The sequence below is a fragment of the Chiloscyllium plagiosum genome, unplaced genomic scaffold, assembly GCF_037043375.1.
Source record: "Chiloscyllium plagiosum isolate Xiang-an unplaced genomic scaffold, Cpla_swu_hap1 HiC_scaffold_6, whole genome shotgun sequence".
In the NCBI taxonomy this organism is placed as follows: domain Eukaryota; kingdom Metazoa; phylum Chordata; class Chondrichthyes; order Orectolobiformes; family Hemiscylliidae; genus Chiloscyllium; species Chiloscyllium plagiosum.
This window is the reverse complement of record NW_028270144.1, coordinates 76,923,407-76,939,935: the sequence shown is the minus strand read 5'-3', so window position 1 is coordinate 76,939,935 and position 16,529 is coordinate 76,923,407. Positions and strand designations below refer to the sequence as shown.

General features: G+C 41.4%; 1 protein-coding gene across 1 annotated transcript in view; it reads right to left on the bottom strand.

The window, feature by feature from the left end:
- Nucleotides 1-16,529, bottom strand: part of ccdc138 (coiled-coil domain containing 138) — a 109,482-nt gene that overhangs the window by 52,819 nt on the left and 40,134 nt on the right. The window contains exons 5-6 of the mRNA XM_043691782.2: nt 8,000-8,190; nt 5,385-5,543 (exon numbers count right to left, since the gene is read on the bottom strand). Coding sequence (XP_043547717.2) covers nt 5,385-5,543; nt 8,000-8,190 — 350 coding nt within the window. The remainder of the gene's footprint in view (nt 1-5,384; nt 5,544-7,999; nt 8,191-16,529) is intronic.

Genomic DNA, 16,529 nt, shown 5'->3' with positions numbered 1-16,529 from the left:
CCCTTGTGGTTGGAGGGTTCCTAGGCGGAAGATGAGGCATTCTTTCTCCAACCGTCGTTTTGTTGTGGTCTGACGATGGAGGAGTCCAAAGACCTGCATATCCTTGGTGGAGTAGGAGGGGGAATTGAAATGTTGAGCCACAGGGTGGTTTGGTTGGTTGGTCCGGGTGTCCCAGAGGTGTTCTCTGAAATGCTCCGCAAGTAGCCGGCCTGTCTCCCCAATATAGAGGAGGCCACATCGGGTGCAGAGGATGCAATAGATAATGTGTGTGGAGGTGCAGGTGAATCTGTGGCGGATATGGAAGTTTCCTTTGGGGCCTTGGAGAGAGGTGGGGGGGGAGGTGTGGACGCAAGTCTTGCACCTCCTGCGGTTGCAGGGGAAGGTGCCGGGAGTGGAGGGTGGGTTGGTGGGGAGTGTGGATCTGACGAGGGAGTCACGGAGGGAGTGGTATTTACGGAATGCTGATAGGGGAGGGGAGGGAAATATATCCTTGGTGGTGGGGTCCGTTTGGAGGTGGCGGAAATGATGGCGGATGATGCGCTGTACATGGAGATTGGTGGGGTGGTAGGTGAGGACCAGTGGGGTTCTGTCCTTGTGGCGGTTGGAGGGGCAGGGTTCAAGGGCGGAGGAGCGGGAAGTGGAAGAGATGCGGTGGAGGGCATCGTCGACCACGTCGGGGGGGAAATTGCGGTCCTTGAAGAAGGAGGCCATCTGGGTTGTGCGTTTTTGGAACTGGTCCTCCTGGGAGCAGATGCGGCGGAGTCGAAGGAATTGGGAGAATGGGATGGCGTTTTTACAGGGGGCAGGATGGGAGGAGGTGTAGTCCAGGTAGCTGGGGGAGTCGGTCGGTTTGTAGTAGATGTCCGTGTTGATTCGGTCGCCTGAGATAGAAATAGAAAGGTCGAGGAAGGGGAGGGAGGAATCTGAGACTGTCCAGGTGAATTTGAGGTCAGGGTGGAAGGTGTTGGTGAAGTGGATGAACTGTTCAACCTCCTCGTGGGAGCACGAGGCGGCGCCGATACAGTCATCGATGTAGCGGAGGAAAAGGTGGGGGGTGGGGCCAGTGTAGTTGCGGAAGATGGATTGTTCCACATATCCTACGAAGAGGCAGGCATAGCTGGGGCCCATGCGGGTGCCCATGGCTACTCCGTTCGTTTGGAGGAAGTGGGAGGATTGGAAAGAGAAGTTGTTCAGGGTGAGGACCAGTTCAGTCAGTCGAAGGAGGGTGTCGGTGGAAGGGTACTGGTCGGTATGGCGGGAAAGAAAGAAGCGGAGGGCTTTGAGTCCTTCGTGATGGGGGATGGAGGTGTACAGGGACTGGATGTCCATGGTGAAAATAAGGCGTTGGGGACCGGGGAAGCGAAAATCATGGAGGAGGTGGAGGGCATGGGTGGTGTCCCGAAGGTGGGGAGTTCTTGGACTAAGGGGGAAAGGACGGTGTCAAGGTATGCGGAGATGAGTTCGGTGGGGCAGGAGCAGGCGGAGACAATAGGTCGGCCGGGGCAGTCAGGTTTGTGGATTTTGGGCAGGAGGTAGAAGCGGGCGGTGCGGGGTTGTGGGACTATGAGGTTGGAGGCGGTGGATGGGAGATCCCCCGAGGTGATGAGGTTATGGATGGTCTGGGAGATGATGGTTTGGTGGTGGGGTCATGGTCAAGGGGGCAGTAGGAGGAGGTATCTACGAGCTGGCGTTTGGCCTCAGCGGTGTAGAGGTCGGTGCGCCAAACTACTACCGCGCCTCCCTTGTCTGCTGGTTTGATAGTGAGGTTGGGGTTGCAACGGAGGGAGTGGAGGGCTGCGCGTTCCGAGGGTGAGAGGTTGGAGTGGGTGAGAGGGGTGGGGGAGTTCAGGTGGCGGTTAATATCGCGGTGGCAGTTGGCTATGAAGAGGTCGAGGGCAGGTAGGAGGCCAGCACGGGGTGTCCAGGTGGATGGGGTGTGTTGGAGGCGGGAGAAGGGGTCGTCAGAGGGTGGGCGAGAATCTTGGTTAAAGAAGTAGACACGGAGGCGAAGCGGCGGAAGAATTGTTCGATGTCACGCCTCGTGTTGAACTCATTAATCCGAGAGCGTAGGGGAATGAAGGTGAGGCCTCTGCTGAGGACTGATCTTTCATCCTCAGAGAGGGGTAGGTCTGGAGGGATAGTGAAAACACGGCAGGGCTGGGAGCTAGGACCTGGTGTGGGGCTGGAGCTGGGTGTGGGGGCGGGGTTAGGTCTGGGGGCGGGGACGGGGATCGGCGTGGGGGCGGGGTTGGGCGTGGTGATGGCGAAGGGGTGGGGTTAGAAGTGGTGACGGAAATAGGTGTGGGGACGGGGTTAGGCATGCAGTCGGAGATCGGCGAAGGGGCGGGGTTAGGCGTGGTGACAGAACTCGCCGGGGGGGGTGGGGTTAGGCGTGGAGATAGGCGTGGAGATCGGCGTGGGGGCGGAGACACATGCGGCGTTGTGGGCGTGTAGGTTAGTGACGTCACTGGGGGCGGAAGTGGCTGCGGCGACCACAGAGACAGAGTTATTCCCCATAGCCGCGGAGGTCGCGAATCTGTTGGCGATTGTCTTCATGGCAATCGCGGAGGCGGTTGTCTGGGCGGCGATCGCGGAGGCGGTTGTTTGGGCGGTGATCGCGGAGGCTGCGAAGTCGGTGGGGGCGGAAGTGACGTCATCGTCGTCATCGGCGGCAGCTATTGCCGCGGGCGATGTAGCAGCCGCATTTGTAATGGCGCCAGTTAAGCCAATTGTGTATCCAACTGGCAAGCTCACCCTGAATCCCATGTGATCTAACTTTACTAATTAGTCCACCACGTGGAACCTTAACGAAGGCTTTACTAAAGTCCAAGTAAATAACATCTACCACTCTACCTTCATCAATCCTCCTGGTTACTTCCTCAAATAACACAATCAAGTTTGAGAGACATTATTTCCCTTGCACAAAACCCCATGTGGACAATCCATAATCATTCCTTGCCTCTCTCACCCTTCAGAATCACCTCCAACAACCTACTCATCACTGATGTCAAACTTACAGATCTATAGTTCCCGAGCTTTTCCTTTCAGCCTTTCTTAAATGAAGGCACAATATTAGCAACCCTCCAATTCTCTGGCGCCTCACCTATAGTTATAAATTGCAATTCATTGAGAACATACCGTAAAAAAGATGTTTATAAATGTTATTAATGGGTATCATGAAACCTAAGTGGCTTAAATAATAACCATTGATTACATGACAGTTAGACATACAAGCATTTCTGTATTAATATTACAACATGTCATTTTTCAAGAAATTTACTAACATAGACTGAAGAGAAGCTAAAACAAAATGATTCTGATTTCTGATTTCAGTAGCTTGAAAATTAAAACTAATGTCATACTACATGGGTGTAACAAGGCATCACCAAACTACACTCTTAAAGTAGAACGAGCACAACTTATTGAGGTGATTGGATGAAATTTTACCATGGAATAATACAGCTATACTTATTTTATTATTAAAAGGGTTTCGTGAGAGAGATGTACATGTCATTCATAGAATCACAGACTTCCAACACAGTTCAGAAAGAGGCCATTCTGCTCATCGTGTCTGCACCAACCATCTAACCATCATCTCACCCTATCCCCATAATCCCACACATACCATGGCTAACAGACACAGCCTGCACATTTCTGGACACTATAGGGTAATGTAACATGGCCAATCCACCTAATCTGGACATCTTTAGACTGTGGAAGGAAACTGGAGCACCTGACAGAAACCCATGCAGATACAGGAAGAACATGGGAACTCCACACAGTCACCCAAGGTTGGAATCTAACCTGGATTCCTGGTGCTGTAAAACAGCAGTGCTAACCACAAAGCCACCGTGCTGACCATTATATCTCAGAGATGAAAGGCTAACATGGTGACTTCCTTTGTTGAATAAAATCTTGTTGATTGGAAATGAAGTATTGTAAAAGTTAAGAGTTAAACTAAATAAAACTTCAGAGTCTTTGCACATTAGCATTCTGCTGAAGCGTAACTACTGATGAAACATGGAATAAGCCAATCCAATGAGGACCAACCTTGTTAATATGGGTTGGATTCTTCCCACCTAGCTGAAGGTAACCCTTCAACTAATGACTAAAATGCTGCATTAACAGCAAAAAATTCCATATTAGTAAAACGTAAACTTTAAGTTACTTAGAATCTAAAAGTATCACCATGCACATTGACGTGTCCCTTAGCCTTGGCTTTTTCTTTAAATTCACCAAACTCTTTGAACTATGCATTCTTCAAAAGTCATAATGTGCACCCCATAGCAAGCAAAAAGAAAACTCAATTATTCTGATTTGCTATTAAGTATAGTAATGTGTTTCCAGTCGGGCAGGCATGCAGCTGACCAATGAAAAACAGCCCAAACATATCTTCATTCAGTATTCACACGCCAACGTACTACGGAGTTCCTGAACAACTTTTTTCATCATTACAAAGTAAGGATTTTAAAGTGATTTATAGAATCGTTATCACTAACTTGAGGGAGATCAAATAACTTCCAAATTGATCGGAGATCCAATTTAAATGTTCTGCCTCAACTACTCACATTATAGGGGTCTGTTCTATCAGGGATAACTGCAGAAATTTTTGTTTAAGCAAGCATTTATAGCGTCCAAATATGTTTTGAGCTGTCTGTGGAAATTACATTTTCAACATTTCAGAAAAGCACCATGTTCATTTCATAAGACATAGCTGAGGGATTCATTTTACTCCTTTAAAGCTGAGCTATTGTGTTTATGTTAAAAATAATTTATTCCCAAAAATCATTCCCAGAATGCTTGCTAATTCTGTCCACGTTTTACAAAATAAAGAAACAGAAATTATGAACTTTTTTGGCTGGTTTTCAAGAGAAAAATGAATAATAAACTCATCGATTGCATCCAAGATCCTTACCAGTTCACTGATGACCCATTCAACATCTGCTCAGATCTGCATAAAGACAGACTAATTGTGACATTTTATGTCTTCATTATTTTAAAATAAGTAGAAGGATTCAGCAGTATTTTACAACAAGGTAATATGTTATCCCAACTATTAAAGAGTTTGTATCTATAATTTGCATATTATTGATGTATTTTCATTCTTGAGTGAAAGTTGAGGAGGACAACGGGAATACACAATATACAGGACATAAAGTTAATTGATCTGATGCATTATTTATGATTTTTTTTTTCAGGAAATATGCTCATACTAAATAAATTAAATTCTGTGTAAGTAATAACAGAAAAGAAAATATTTCTGAGATTAACACCTATATTAGTAACATAGTTGGACATCTTATAAACAGTAAAGGCAAATGATAACCAGAAAGATTGAAGTTTTAACTATCCAATTGAGTACAGTATGCAACAGTTAACAGTACCTCCTTCATAATCTGAAATTTAATAAGAACTTCTTCCTCTACTCCTCTTAACTTTGTTAATGCATCTTGATGTTTGAACAGCAATGTCTCACGGTTTGCTAAGCGTTGTTCATGTGATTGCAGCTGATGTCTGTACTCCTGTAGTGCTATACTTTCTTTCTGCATGATGATATAAAAAAGTTACTTATTAGTCAATTAGTCAATAAGACTAATTAGACAAAAAATTACACTAAATCAGTATATATTAAACCTTAAAAGATAGCAGATAAATGTCCTACCCCTCCACCAAAAAGCTTATGTGTGCACTTTTATAGTACCTCAAACATAAGATAAGATTAAACAAGTTCAATAAATAATATAATATTAATATTACTGATAATTAATCTTTTTAAGGATAACCAGCTTCATTTTGGGAAAAATAAGAGTAAGAGAAAGATATTTAAAAGAAACAGAGGAAAATAACCATCACGTTGAGCATGTTCCACAATTCAACAAAATAGTATCTAATGACCATCCTGACTCTATCAATCTACCTTGGTTCCATGTCTCTAAACACCCTTGGCAAGAAATTCCTTATCAATCTCACATTTAACATTTTTAATTGACACATTTTTTTGTGACAGTTCTAGGCCTATCATCCTTTGGATGAACTATTTCCCAATCTTACTTTCAGAATGGCTCTGGTTGTTTTCCTCTTTCACTGACCACTGTCCATAATGGAAGAAAAAGCTTTTCACTATCCATTCAAACAAACACTCTCAAAAGCCAAAAACATCAATCAAAAGACCTTTAACCTTCTCTATCCTGTGGAATACTGTCTAGTTTATGTTATTGCTATTCATAACTTAATCCATGGATCACTAGTAACATTTTGGTGAATGAGCTGCATTCTTTCCAATGTCAACATAGCTTCTGCATGGTCCAAATTGAGATTTTAATGCAGAAAAAAGCACTCCCTTTATATTCTAGTCTTTCGGTTATAAAAACTAACAACACATTTACAGCACTTTTTAAAATCATTTGAGAAACTTACTGCTTTGAGGATCAAATTCTGCAAAGGTGCCCTTTTGCACATGAATTTTCCATGTTTCATACATATTTCAATCTGTTTAATTTGTTTCTTACGATTTTAAGTGAGCATACATGGAAAGATGGTGTTCAATAGTATCAGTTAGAGATAGGTATGTCGTGATCCTAGTAAATTGTTAGTGTTTAGCTAAGTTAAGTCATTTCATTAACTTGGTAGCACTGGAGAATGGCCTTGGGATTTCATAGAATTTATGTGCAAGGTTACAGAGTTTGTCTGCGCTGTGGGAGGTAGCTAGGGCTTGGCAGAATGGAGAGAGATCCTGTGGTCTAGCGCATTTAGGAAAAGGAATTTTGGGATCTTGGATTTGGCACAATGGAGGGATGAATTATAGCATTTGATTCACTGATGAACTCCTCTGATCTATCAGCAGCGGAGACTGAGCAGTGGGGGAGTCAAGGCGGGTAGGGTTTGTGGTAAAACCAACTGACCACACAAGTTTTTAAGTTTCTCTGCGATCTCTGCAAATACTGAATTCAGTGTTTCCTGGATGTTTTTCTGTGCGTGCCCCTCTCTCAATCGACTATCACTAATTATAATGTTTACATTTTCCAACATTGGCACTGCTCAAAGCTTTTCTATTTGAAAATTAACCCTCTGTCCTTTCTTTTGTGAAAGGAAGAAATAAACCAGAATGTGTAAAAAAAACTGTTTGCATTTCATCTCTCTCTAAGTCAATTCTACCTTGCAAAAGAAAAATTAATCTGTAAAAATGTAACTAAATGTCAACTTGAATTCATAATTTATTTTTGATGAATATATGAATAGAAAGTAGGAGGAGGCCGTTCAGCATCTTCAGCCTGCTTCACCATTCAATAGGATCATTACTGATCTGATTGGAATCTCAAATCTGCATTTCTGTCTATACCTGATAACCTTTCATCCATTTGTTTAAAACAATTCCATTCAAATCTGCCTTAAAAGTATTCAGACTCTGCTTCCACCATCTTTTCAGGAAGAGAGTTTCAAAGACTCAAAAAATTGATATTATATCTTATCTTACCATTAGTTAATATCCAAGTCCAAGAGCAGCCGCAATTTCAGATAGATATGCAAAAAGATTTAAAAATTAAACAATATTCCCAAATACTTAATTTTGTGTGTTGCAATGTGAGCTACTTTGGTATAATCGTAATAGATTCTTTTTGGCTCTGTACATCATGTTTTCATTAAACAGAATTGCAGCCACCACAATGTACATTCGCATGCAAGTTAACTCCAAAGGAGCTAAATTCAACCAAGTATTTTATCCTCCAATTTCTAAAAGTTTTACTGGTGTACACTGAACCTGTAGAGTAAGAATTTGTTACTGCTTCAGAACCTTTGGTGCAAGTATTCAAAATCAACCCACAGGAAGTGATATTTCAACAGATTCATAGGCAGGAAAAAGTGATTAAATAAAAGCTGAAATAAAACTCTACTTGGCAAAGATTTTGGATAATCCATATATGTTTAGAATTATAAATTTGCTTAGCAGTGATTTACTATTAACTTAGTTTGACACCATAATGATTTCATACAATAGCACCTGTAAGTGCTGCCGTACGAATGTCAGCTCATTATAAATTTGCATTATATCAGTTGGCAAATTGCAGCCATCTTCCCATGATTCTGAAAGGCATTCTTTCCTTTTTGATTCTATAACGTTGTCATCTGTATAAGGAGGAACTGAAGTTGATGTAAAATTGGCAGCAGCTAGATTGGAAGGCAAAGTAACATCTGAAAATAAGATCAAGATAAGAAACTATCAGCAGGGAACATTTGAAAAACATATTACAGTAACAAGTAAACTATTTCTCATGCATATATAAATACAAGCATATAATGAACTATTCCAATGTCACCATATCAAATATGAAAACTAATCATTTAAACTGTCACACAGGAACCTTTGCTGCTGTTGCTATGAATTGTTTGATTTGGATGAAAAAGTCAAAGATCAAGATCAATCTGCAAGACGGTCAAATACCAATATTCAAAAAAGTCAGAAATCATATATTTTGGGCTGTCGGTTTGTTCATTGAGCTGGTGGGTTTGTTTTCAGAAGTTTTGTCACTATGGTAGGTAACATCATCAGTGAGCCTCCAGTGAAGCGCTGGTGTTCTGTCCTGTTTGCTATTTATGTGCCTTAGTTTGTTGTGGTAGGAGATATTATTTTGAATTCTGTTTCTGAGAGGGTGGTAAATGGGGTCCAATTCTATAGGTTTGTTAATGGAGTTCCAGTTTGAATGTCAGGCCTCTTGGAACTCCCGCACATGTCTTTGTTTGACCGGTCCCAGGCTGAATGTATTGTCCCAGTCAAACTGGTGTTTTTCTTCATCTGTGTGTATGAATACCAGTGATAGTTGGTCATGTCTTTTGGTGGTGAGTTGGTGTTCATGTATCCTGATGGCTAATTTCCTACCGGTTTGTCCAATGTAATGTTTATTGCAGTCCGTGCAGGGTATTTTGTTTCTGGTTTTTATAAAATTGGGTTCAACACTGGAAGTGTTTAACTTGATTTTCTTGCTGAACTATATGATTGAGATCTTGAGCCTGCTATGTGAATGACACCTTCATTACACATTACACGTTCTGCTGGTTGTGGGTACAGGGTCCTTTAGATTCATCAGTAGTTGTTTTAGCATAATTGTAGGTTTGTGGGCTACCATGATGTCTGGGAGCTGGAGTAATCTGGTAATAATCTCTGAAATGTCTTTGATGTATGGTGACTGACTAGAGTCTCTGGGTGAGTTGTGTTTTCCTGTTTAGGTCCATTGTGCAGGAATCGGCGGACTGCGCTCATCAGGTAGCTTTTGTTCCTGGATATGATGCATAGGCATTCCTCCTCAGCTTCTTGTAGTTCCAGGGTACTGCAGTGTGTTATGGCTTGTTTGAATAGTATCCTGATACAGTTCCGTTTGTGGGTGTTGGGATGGTTGTTTCTATAGTTGAGTATCGGACCAGCATGTGTGGCTTTCCTGTAAACACTGGTCTGCAGTTCTCCATTAGCTTTTCGTTCTACCATTCTAACTTTACATGGTAAGGAAATGGTTTGTGTGTGTGTGGATTTCTTCTAGTCTGTCACATTTTCGTGATGATGAAGATGTCATTCACATAGCAGGCCCACGATCCCAATCATATAGTTTAGCAAGAAAATCAAGTTCAACACTTCCAGTGTTTAACCCAATTTTATAAAAACCAGAAACATCTTTGTAATAACTCTCAGGCTACTCATCACTTAAAGCTATGAAATAATTGTAATATTAAGAATTGCAATAAGATCTCTATTTTTGAGAAATTTCAAAAGCTCACTTCCCTTCATAATCTGTTAAAATATGAGTGAGAGAACCTCTAAATTCCACTATGTAAAGAAAATAACATCAATTTATTTTTAACTCTAAAAGAGAACATTAAACAACAACTATTTACAAATCTAAGCTTCCCTTTCTCTTAACTGCTTATTACCTGCCTCCAACTCTATAACAATATGCTGTTCCAATAAAACACTTATTAAAATTACATCAACTTAATTTCAAAACCACACAGCAGCTGTCATCTACGGTGTCAGTCTTTGTCCAGCTGAAGATTTCCCTGGGTCGTCATCTTTACTTTTACTGCTGATATGTTTCATATGAAAAGGTACCTTGGATAGACAGTGTTTCCTAATTTCTTGGGTCTCTCTCTCTCTCTCGAGGGCAGTTGCTCCCTCTGCAATTTTCAAGGTATCCGCATTTTTATATCCCCAACATTGGATTGTCTCAGTGGTTCAATGTTGACAAAACAATAAATTTAAACTTCATTGGGTTTTAGTATCCTACGGCATAATTTAATCTGATTGGTTAAATTTGAATTGTTGTCAAAACAGTAACCAACTGAGGTATCCATTTCACAGCCAAATATTGCATATTTTCAACTTTCCAGTACACACTGGGATTGCCATCTAGTCATATATACAGGTGTTTGTAATCTCTCAGTTCAGAACAGCATTCACTCTCTCTTAAAGGTACAGTACATGCCTTCAACGTCATAACACCTTCCCCCTTAAGAAAAAAATGAACCATCATATTGAAAAGATGGCTTTTTTTTTCTAATTCTTAATCCCATTATAATGAAATACATAGGTCATTAATCTAATTATACTTTCATATTAATTTCTGCACACATATATATAACATTGGAATCTGTCCAACTTTAAATCCGCGATAACGCATCTGCTATCACATTTTTATAACCCGCAACATGTACAATTTGCAAGTTAAAAGTCCGTAACATAAAACTCCAATGAAATAGTCTCATAATTTTGTCTTTAAATTTTTCCGAGAATGTAAGAGGATTGTGATCTGTGCACATAACTGTCTCCGATACATTGTTTGTCACATAAACATTAAAATGTTGTAAGGCCAGTACCAATCTCAATAATTCTTTTTCGATGGTAGAATATTTTCTCTGGTAGGTATTGTTTCTTTGAAAAGTAGCCAACTGACCATTCAATTCTATCATCATCTTCCAGTAGCAGTACAGCTCCAACTCCTATATCACGAGCATCGATTGCAACTTCAAAGTGTTTCAAAAAATTTGGTGAAGCTAAAACTGGTAAGGTGGTTAATTGTGCTTTTAAATTCTCAATTGTCTCCTGGCATTGATCTGTCCACCGAAACTTTACATTCTTTAGTAAAGTTGTTGGCGGTGCCACCAGCTGCTGAATTTTAGAACAATCTTCCGGTAGAATCCGCTTAGTTTCAAAAATCAAAAATCAAAGCACCTCTTTTTTGGTCATGGAAATTCCTCGATGCCTTCATCTTCATGTTCCTTGGGGTCAACCTTCCATGATGGATACTATGCCCCAAGAATGTCACCTCTGCCTTTACGAATTCTGTTTTCTTTACATTTATTAACAGTTTTGCTTCTCGTAATCATTCAAAGAGCTCTGCCAACTATACCATCTGATCTTTCCATGATTTGCTAAAGATCACTACATCATCTAGATAAACTGCACAATTTGTTAATCGGACCAAAACTCTGTTCATGAGTCTTTGGAATGTGGCTGGTACGTTCTTCATTCCAAATGCTTTGAATTGATAGAACCCATTTAGAGTCATAGAGATGTACAGCATGGAAACAGACCCTTCGGTCCAACCCGTCCATGCCGAACAGATATCCCAACCCAATCTAGTCCCACCCCTGCCAGCACCTGGCCCATATCCCTCCAAACCCTTCCTATTCATATACCCATTCAAATGCCTCTTAAATGTTGCAATTGTACCAGCCTCCACCACATCCTCTGGCAGCTCATTCCATACACTTACCACCCTCTGCGTGAAAAAGTTGCCCCTTAAGTCTCTTTCCCCTCTCACCCTAAACCTATGCTCTCTAGTTCTGGACTCCCAAACCCCAGGGAAAAGACTTTGCCTACTTATCCTATCCATTTGGGGTTACAAATGCAGAAATTCCTTTCACTTTCTCTGATAAAGGTACCTGCAAATAACCACACAGTAAGTCCAACTTTATGATGTAAGTGGCTTGTCCATCTTTCTCTATGCAGTCCGCCAATCTTGGTATTGGATGGGAGTCCAATTTTGTTATGGTATTGACCTTTTGATAGTCTACACAAAATTTTTGAGTCCCATCAGGTTTGAGAACTAACACGATTGGCAAACTCCACTCATTCTGACTCAGTTCAATGATATCTTCGTTCAGCATTGCTTCCAATTCCTTCTGTACCAGTGTGGCTTTTAGAGGATTAAGTCTGGAGGGGTGCTGTTTTATTGGAATAGCATTCCCTACTTTCACCTTATGCACAACAGCATTTGGCCTCCCTATCGTATTTCTGCATATATCCTCATACTGCTGCAACAAACCTGGGTTCTTTGCTCCTGAGACAGATAGTTCACTAACCTATCCCACTCCTGAAGGACTTCATTATTTATAGTATTTTGAGGCACATTAAACTCCACGACATCTGGATTTGATTCCTCACTCTGTGGGGCAGAAACTAACACCGGTTTCTCCAGTTCCCTGTCTCTATTACGGAAAGGTTTCAACATATTCACAGGGTATACTTGATACACTTTGTTTTCCTATTTGGCATCTTTACTAGTTAATTTACCTGACTTAACTTTTTCTCAATTTGATAGGGACCACTAAACCTGGCTTTGAAGGGATCTCCACCATTGGTAACAATACCAATATGTCATCCCCACGGGAAAACAGGTTTTAGAGTTTTTATCTGCCACCTGCTTCATTCTATGCTGTGCCCTCTTCAGGTGCTGTTTAGCTAACTCACCTACCTGATTTAATCTCTCCCTCACTTCAGATACATAACCCAAGTGTGAGATATCCAACTTCAGTCTTTTCAATTTTTCTTTAAATAATTTCAAAGGCCCTCACACTTGTCTGAAAATTACCTCGAAGGGAGTAAACTGAATAGATTTGCTTGTGGCATCTCTAATGGCAAACAACCTTTATCCCAATCATTCAGGTAATCTTGACAGTACACTCTTAACATGGTCTAAGGGTCTGATGCCACCTTCCAAACCTTCTTTGGATTCAGGATAGTATGCACTTGATTTAAAGTGCTATATGCCTAAGCTGTCCATGATGTCCTTAAACAGCCTAGCAGTAAAATTAGACCCTTGGTTTGACTGAATCTCTCTGGGCTGAAAATGTGTTGCTAGAAAAGCGCAGCAGGTCAGGCAGCATCCAGGGAACAGGAGAATCGACGTTTTGGGCACAAGCCCTTCTTCAGGAATCTCTCTGGGTAGCCCATACCATGTAAAGAAAGCTACTAACCCCTCCACCACAATTTTTGCCTTAATACTCCATAATGGAATTGTCTCTGGAAATCTGGTAGACACATCCATTATGGTTAGCAAGTACTGGTTCTCACTTTTTGTTTTAGGGTGGGGGACCTACACAATCAATCATAATCCACATGAAATGTTCTAAAAAAGTGCTGGTTTTATTACTGTTTGTGGCTTACCCACCATTTGTCACTTTTGACATGGATGGAAAAATCTAACCACATCCTTGTGCAGTCCAGGCCAATAGAAAAACTTTTGTACCTCAGCCTGAGTCTTCCTCACACCTAGGTGACCTCCTACTGGTAATTCATGTGCTACCTATAACACCACTTGTCTGTATGCTACCAGCAACACATCTGATGCACATCTGTCAATTCCTCCTCTGCACTAACCTGCCATAGTCTCCATTTTCATCTTAGGATTCGATGTTTAAGATAATAACCCTCAGGAATTCGTTCTGATTCCTTTTCTGAATATGCATCAATATATATGTGTCTTTTATCGCCACGTCTTTCTATTGCAAGTCTATTAGCCTTTCAGAACGAAACACTTCTGCCTGACCCTCTGCCTGTTCAGGTTTTTCCTGCACCAATACATCAAACAGGGTGTCCGCTAACTGAACATGAACTCCTTCATCTTTCTCTTTAGTTTTTGCTTTTTGCTGTGACTTATAACAGTGGGATCTTGTTAGTACACAGTCTGGAAAAATTCCAGGGTATTTTTCTTTTAGCTCCTCAGTTCCCTGGTGTTCCTTTGGTTTCTCCACAACAAAGGGTGTCACTCCTACCTTGGATCCTGCTAAACCATTCCCATGAATAAGCTGTACTCCTGGAACTGACAGTCTGTCAATCACTCCCACTGTTACTTCCCCAGTCTTGATTTGACTCTCCAACTTGATCTTACACAAGGGAATGCTAAATTTCTGTCCATCTATTCCACAAATTGCCACTCTCTCGGGTAACATATCAGAAAGAGTACAAATACGTTAATCTCTTACTATTAGACAATGATTAGATCCCATATCTCTCAAAATTATAACTTCTTTTCCTTTTCCCCCTGTTCTTCCTGCGTAAACTTTACTCACAGAGGTGAAGTCTTTATAGAGATCAGGAACGAACGCAATACCCAGCCCCTGCCTAGGCTGGGCACTCTCCTGCAGTTCCTCAACTTTTTTTGGGGTTTCCTTTATTACTTTTACTCATGCTACTGGCTTAGCCTTTTTTTTAAACCACATCTTTTCCCACATTGCCTTTCTTCAATGACCAGCACTGTGACTTTATATGTCCCACTTTACCATAGTGGAAACACCAGAGGCCTTTCACCTTCTTGGGTTTCTTTTTTCACCTGTGGTAAACTATTACCAGTGTGCTCTACTTTTTGATTTGTAGTATTGGATCTCCTCTTCTCCCAATTTCTATCGTTCACAGGATGAAATTCCTGCCAGAAACTAAATTTTGCCCATGCTTATTCATCTGCCATCTCTGTCACTCTTCTAACTTCTTGAACTTTCTGTTCATCCACATGAATTATCATCTCTGAAAGTGAGTTTTTAAACTTCTCCAGCAGAATAATCTCTCTTAGAACCTCATAGGTCTTATCTATTTTTAAGGCCCACACCCATCTATCAAAATTACTATGTTTAATTCTTTCGAACTCAACTTAAGTCTGACCTGGTTCCTTCTTTATGTTTCTGAACCACTATCTATACACTTCCGGTACCAATTCATAAGAACTCAAAATAGTCTTTTTGACAGCTGCATAATCTCTTGACCTTTCATTTGACAGTGTTGCAAATACCTCACTGGCTCTGCCTACTAGTTTAGTCTGAACTAGCATTATCCACAAGTTCTCTGGCAACTCCATCGGCCTAGCCAATTTTTCAAATTAAATAAAGAAGGCTTCAACATCTTTCTCATCAAAATGTGGCAATGATTTAACATATTTGTATACACCATTACCTTCTCTCTTCATCTCCATCCTGTTAACTCGACTTTCCTGATTAATTCACAACTTCTGAAGTTCAAGTTCTCTCTTTCTTCTCTCTCTCTCTTTGCTCACCTACAGAACAGTATTCATTCTCCTTTAAAGGTACACAAGAAGCCTTCAACTTCTTAACAATATGCAACGAACACAGAATCACTGACAACATCAAAACAAGAACATTAAAATAAAGGAGCATGAGTTGATCATTTGACCTTTGAGCCACCTCTGTCATTCAATAAGAACTGATCTTTTACCTCAACTCCATCTTCCTGCACATCCTTTAATTCCACTAGTATCCAAAAATCCATGCATCTCTTTCATGACAACGCAGTTTGGCTAAGTTCCCGTAAGCTGTCTGAGGTACTGACTTCTAAAGATTCCCGATTGTCTGAGTGACAGAACTTAACCTCTTCTCTGGCTTACCTAACTGACCCCTTATTCTGAGACTCTGATCCCTTACGTAAAATGTTGCATTTTGCAGACCTGATGTGGCATCTGGCTTAAAAGCGAGAGGTACTCCATTCACTGAATCGGAATTTCTACAGAGCAGAAAGAGATCATTTGGCCTATCAAGTCCACACCACCCTCTAAAGAGCATCCCAGACTCAGCCCCTGCCAGTCTATCGCTGTAACCCTGCATTTACTATGACTGATCCACCTACCTTGGATACTACAGGACAATTTAGCATGATTAAATCATCTACCCAGCATACCTTTGGACTGTGGGAGGAAACGGGAGCACCAGAGGAAACGCATGCAGACATGGGAAAAATGTTCAAACTCTGCAGGTTTATGCAAACTCCCTAGGCTGGAACTGAATCCAAGTCTCTGGCGCTGTGAGGCAGTACTGAGCCACCATGCCACTCCAACTGGTAGGTATTCTTGCACAATTATCCTGTTCTCAGCTTATTTCGTATGGATGTGCTATTAGTGCCAATCTTACAAGGAAATGGTCTGGAAGTCAGATGCCTGCTGGAACCTTGCAGGTTTCAACTTCCAGGAGCTATTTTTAAAAGATACCCAGACAGCACTTCACTCTGTGAGCCAGGCACATCACCCAACTCTACTGGTCAACTCCATGTAACCTCCGGAGATGTCTGAGATTATAGAAAGAGTGACTCCAAACTAGAGTGTTAATTTCCTTGAGGTTCTCCTCTATGCTGACCAGGACAGAAGGGACTGACTGTTTCCGAGGGATGCCAACAGGATGCCACCAAAAAAGACAGCCTGGACTGACATCAGTTTGGAGTTTAGTGGGCAGCTCGAGACACCCTGATTCCAGATCACGAAAGA